The 4,972-nt window shown below is 52.1% G+C and overlaps 1 protein-coding gene across 1 annotated transcript in view; it reads left to right on the top strand.

Annotated features, from left to right (window-relative positions):
- Window positions 1-3,392, top strand: part of ALYREF (Aly/REF export factor) — a 4,558-nt gene extending 1,166 nt beyond the window's left edge. The window contains exons 2-6 of the mRNA XM_010856536.1: window positions 273-471; window positions 1,956-2,103; window positions 2,655-2,718; window positions 2,818-2,995; window positions 3,090-3,392. Coding sequence (XP_010854838.1) covers window positions 273-471; window positions 1,956-2,103; window positions 2,655-2,718; window positions 2,818-2,995; window positions 3,090-3,104 — 604 coding nt within the window. The 3' untranslated portion in view covers window positions 3,105-3,392. The remainder of the gene's footprint in view (window positions 1-272; window positions 472-1,955; window positions 2,104-2,654; window positions 2,719-2,817; window positions 2,996-3,089) is intronic.
- Window positions 3,393-4,972: the final 1,580 nt, after the last annotated feature.

Genomic DNA, 4,972 nt, shown 5'->3' with positions numbered 1-4,972 from the left:
GGGAAGGTCGCACGCCTGCCGGGCACCAAGGCGGAGACCCTGGCGGCCTTTGTCTTAGCAGGGCGCCCGGCCTCACGGCTCTGGGGGCTGAGGGGCCGTTGGCGCGGCCGCCCCGGTGGCGGGAAGTCGGTTGGAGGGAACCGAGAAGTTGCGGGACGTGTGGCCTTGGCGGCCGGGTACGGCCTGACGCGGGCGAGAAGCGGGGGCCGCGGGTCTGTCTCAGTGCCTGCTTCCCCGCCGTGATGGGGGGAGGGTCTTGCTGTGGCCGTGAGGGCGAGGGCGAGCCCTGGAGTGAGACTCACAGACCTTTTTCTGTTCTTGTGTTTTCTTTTCCCTCAGCCGAAACAACTTCCCGACAAATGGCAGCATGACCTTTTCGATAGCGGTTTTGGGGGTGGTGCCGGCGTGGAGACCGGTGGGAAACTGCTGGTGTCAAATCTGGATTTTGGAGTGTCCGACGCTGATATTCAGGTAAGGGACTGGAGTTTCTTGGTGGGCGGGTCACTCCGCACGGAATTGGTTGTGGCGTTTGGGACTTGGCCCTGAATCCCCCCACACACCTTGGGAAGAAAGCTCTCCCAGGCACCCAAGGGCCAGCCACTGTTCCCTGTGAGGGGCTCCAGGAATGCAGAGCAGAGGTTGAGCTAGAATTGAAAGCCTGACCAATGTGTCAGTTTGTGCTGGAAGACAAGACCCCAGCTTAGTCTGGGGCGCTGCCGTTCTTCCTTGCTAAAACGTGTTCTGTAGATGAAGGCACTCTGCCCAAGCTCTTCTGACAGAAGCTTGGTTGAATGTGCTCCGTTTCTGTTCGTGGAAGAGCTAGGCTACTTGCTTTCCGTACGTTTTGCTTGTTTTAATGGTTTGTTGGGAGGAGAAAGTACTTCTTTTGTAGAACTGACAGCATAGAACCAGGATGGTGCCAGCGTCACTCTGGTTCCATTTGCCTTAAGCCCTATGTCTTACTTAGAATTTCATCCCCTGTCTTCTCACTTATCCTCACCCCCTGGGTTTTGCTAGTGGCATGATTCTCAAACATCTTTGGTTGAAGCCTCTTTTTTTTTTTTCCCTCTCTCTTTCCTCCCCTTTTTCTTTTTTTCCTTTTCTTTTTTTTTGGTTGAACCCTAAAGGCCTTTAAACTTGCTGCCTAAAATGGTTAAGTAATGACATCTTGGGGGTCAGTCCAGGAGATGGCTGGGCAGGGTACTGGGCCTCCCTGGGTTCAATTTCCCAGAGCCCAGCCATTTACTTTGCCTTGGGAGGACAGAGCAAGGCCAGTGAGCACTCACAGTGTCTCAACACTTTTTTTAAGGTGGTTTCTGGCATCCACTGGAAACCGCTTTTGGTGAACTCCACTTCCCGCTGTGTGCCTGCGGCCGGAGTAGCCCCACACTCTGGGTTCCCTCTCCAACTCCCAGCCTGCCTGAGGTCAGGGCAGTTTCCATGGCAGCGCTTGACTTCAGGCTTTGCGGCAGGCTTGAGTAGGAGGAGAGGGAAAGGTGAGCCAGAATCTGCCCTGGGGGAGGGGCTGGGTCAGGGCTCCCAGTCAGAGGGCCCTTGGAGCTGGTCCACAAGTGGATAGAGCCCCTTGCTCTGTGATCTTGGCCTTGGCTGCTTCTTGGCACAGTCCTTGGGTGTGTTGTAAATATTCCTTTGTTGAAGAAGATAGCAACTTAATATTTGCCCTTCATTGGTGGGCTTTGTGATCCTTCACCTGCATCGTGGTAGAGATGTCAGGTTCCCAAGTGGGCAGGAGCCCTCAGGCCCAGCTGCTCCGGGAAATTGCTGTCCCACCTGTCCCATCCCATCCCCCAGGTCCCACCGCCACTGCCCTGCCCCACCACATGTATGTCTTCCTCCCAGGGAAATACCCCAAAGCAGTTTACACTTCCAGGGAGTGTCCCTGGGCCACCAGAAGAAAGATTGCTTTGCTAACAACTGCTCTTTCTGACTCTCAGGAGCTCTTTGCTGAATTTGGAACTCTGAAGAAGGCGGCTGTGCACTACGACCGATCTGGCCGCAGTTTAGGAACAGCTGACGTGCACTTTGAGCGGAAGGCAGATGCACTAAAAGCTATGAAACAGTACAACGGCGTCCCTTTGGATGGTGCGTTTGAGATTGGACCCAGAAAGGCTGCAGCGCTGTAGCTAGTTTGCGGAGCCAAAGGCTGGCCCCATCCCTGCAAGAGTAGGGTCCCCTCTGCTTGAGGACACTTTGTGTTCGCCCCTTTGTCTCTCTTCCACTACCACCTCTCATGCTGCCCCACACATCTGGACCAACCTCTTGGGAATCCCCATCCAGCAAGCTACATCCCTCCCCTCCTTCAGCTCCTTCCGGAAGATTCACTTCTGTGAAGCCTTCTCAGAATCACCATAGTACAACTCTTGAGTGCGGGGCTGTAGTCGTAAAGACAAAGGTACCTTTCTGCTCCTGGGCACCCCGGACGCCCGACAGACACCCACGTGCACTGGATGAGAAGGAGCGAGGAGGCGCTGGTGGGGCTGTTCTCCCACCAGCATTTCCAGGCTGTCCTCTCGTCGGGAGCATCAAGATGCACAGTGTCCCTTTCCAGTGCTTGCATGGAGGCCAGGGTGCTGCCCCTAGCAGGCTTCAGAGTCCTCTAACAGGAGCTGGCCCTCTTGTGTTCTCTGCCACAGGCCGCCCCATGAACATTCAGCTCGTCACCTCACAGATTGACACGCAGCGGAGACCTGCACAGAGGTGAGTTCAGGGCCTCTCTAGTCATGGCTGACTTGTGGGGTGTCTCCTCATGCTGCAGGTCTTCCCAGGCATGTGAGCAAAGTTTCCTTTTCTTGCTAGTGTAAACAGAGGTGGGATGACTAGAAACCGTGGTTCAGGAGGTTTTGGTGGTGGCGGCGGCACCCGGAGAGGCACCCGTGGAGGCAGCCGGGGCAGAGGCAGAGGCACCGGCAGGAGTTCAAAGCAGCAGCTTTCCGCAGAAGAGTTAGATGCCCAGCTGGATGCTTATAATGCAAGAGTAAGTCACAGAGGAGGGCTGGGTGAGGGTCAGTCCCAGACCAACTGAGAGGAGGGCCTCATTTTGAGTGAGCACCTCTCTTCCTCTGTTTCAGATGGACACCAGTTAAACAGACCAGCAAATCCGTGCATGGACCAGGACCCAGAAGTCTCGTCCGTGCTCCCTGGTGGGAGGGGGTGACAGACTGGGGCTGTGTGGCCAATGATGGATTTGTTTCTTTTGTGTTTTAAAATAGGATTTAAAATTCATGTAAAGGTTTCTTTTTCCTTTTTTTTTTTTTTAAATTCTGAAACAGACCTGTTTTGTACTGAGTTATTTTTGGGATAACTTTTACTGGTTGTTGTTGTGGAGAAGGTGGCGTTTTCACCTTTGCCATAATAAAATAGAAATGTGTGTAGAACTGGAACTGTTTAATTCATCCCATTTTCAGGGTCCTCACCTGGGCCAGAATGCTGGTGTGATCTGGTAGGCGGGAGGGACGTGGGATCTGAGGAGGAAATGAGGCAGGCCTGCTGGGCACATGGCACCTGGCCTGTGGGTTGGAGTTCTGCAGGAGGATGCTGGCTGCCACGCTGTTCCCACAGATCCAAACCCCTTTTTCTCATCCCCTCATCCCCCCTAGGTGGGAGGATATGGAGCAGTGGTCCTCCACACTCAGCCACCTGTTCATTGCCTGTACTGCCAGGTGAGGGGCGGGGCAAGGTGGGGTGCCCTGTGCTTCTGGCCAGTTTCAGGTGACTGCTGGGTTGAGCTGTTCCTTTCCTTCTCGTGCTCTGGTTCTCAGAAATCTAGGTTTAGTAGTTCTGACTTTGCAACATAATCCCCGCGTGTTTTTCGTCTTTTGTGTCATGAAGGAAAGATCACTGTATTCAGTGTTTTCTTAATTATGTACTTGGAGATGTAGCTAGTGGGAGCTGTGGTAGAATCTCATTTGACTCACAGGAAACTGGGGGGGCGGGCAGACAGTGGTGCCCATCTGGACCCCTCCTGGGACAGACAAGAGCAGGATGGTCATGTTACTTGCTCGAATGCTGGTGTGACCTGCCATGCAGTTCTGTGGTTCAGGAGGAGCCAAGATCCCTGGGGTGTGGGGCATGGACATCTCTTTGGGCCTCCCCTCCTGAGGACATGTTTTTGAGCCACTCAGTTATGCCTACAACCCAGCTAGAGGGAAACTGGAAAATTCTTAAAGAGATGGCCCACCTTACCTGTCTCCTGAGAAACCTGTACGCAGGCCAAGAAGCAGCAGAACCAGACATGGAAAAACAGACTGGTTCAAAATTGGGAAAGGAGTACTGTCAAGGCTGTATGCTGTCACCCTGGTTATTTAACTTACCTGCAGAGTATATCATGCAAAATGCCAGGTTGGATAAATCAAATCAAACTGAAATCAAGATTGCTGGGAGAAACATCAACAACCTTAGATATGCAGATGACACCACTTTAATGTCAAAGTGAAGAGGAACTAAAAAGCCTCGAGGGTGAAAGAATGAAAAAAGTTAAAACTCAACATTCAAAAAAGAAGGTCATGGCATCTGGTTCTATCACTTAATGGTAAACAGAAGGGAAAAAAGTGGAAATACTAACATTTTATTTTCGTGGGCTCCATAATCACTGCAGACGATGACTGCAGCTCTGATATTAAAAGACTTCTTGGAAGAAAAGCTATGATAAACCTGGACAGCTTATTGAAAAGCAGAGAGAGACATCACTTTGCTGACAAAGGTCCATATAGTCAAAGCTATGGTTTTTCCAGTATTCATGTACAGATGTGAGTTGGACCATAAAGCTGAGCCCCAAAGAACTGATGTTTTCAAATTGTGCTGGAGACTTGAGAGTCCCTTGGACAGCAAGATCAAACCAGTCAATCCTAACGGAAATCAACCCTGAGTATTCACTGGAAGGACTGATGCTGAAGCTGAAGCTCCAGTACTTTGGCCACCTGATGCAAAGAGCCGACTGATTGGAAAAGACCCT

This window comes from Bison bison, unplaced genomic scaffold, assembly GCF_000754665.1.
Source record: "Bison bison bison isolate TAMUID 2011002044 unplaced genomic scaffold, Bison_UMD1.0 scf7180017864371, whole genome shotgun sequence".
Lineage (NCBI taxonomy): Eukaryota > Metazoa > Chordata > Mammalia > Artiodactyla > Bovidae > Bison > Bison bison.
This window is presented reverse-complemented; position numbering and strand designations above follow the sequence as displayed.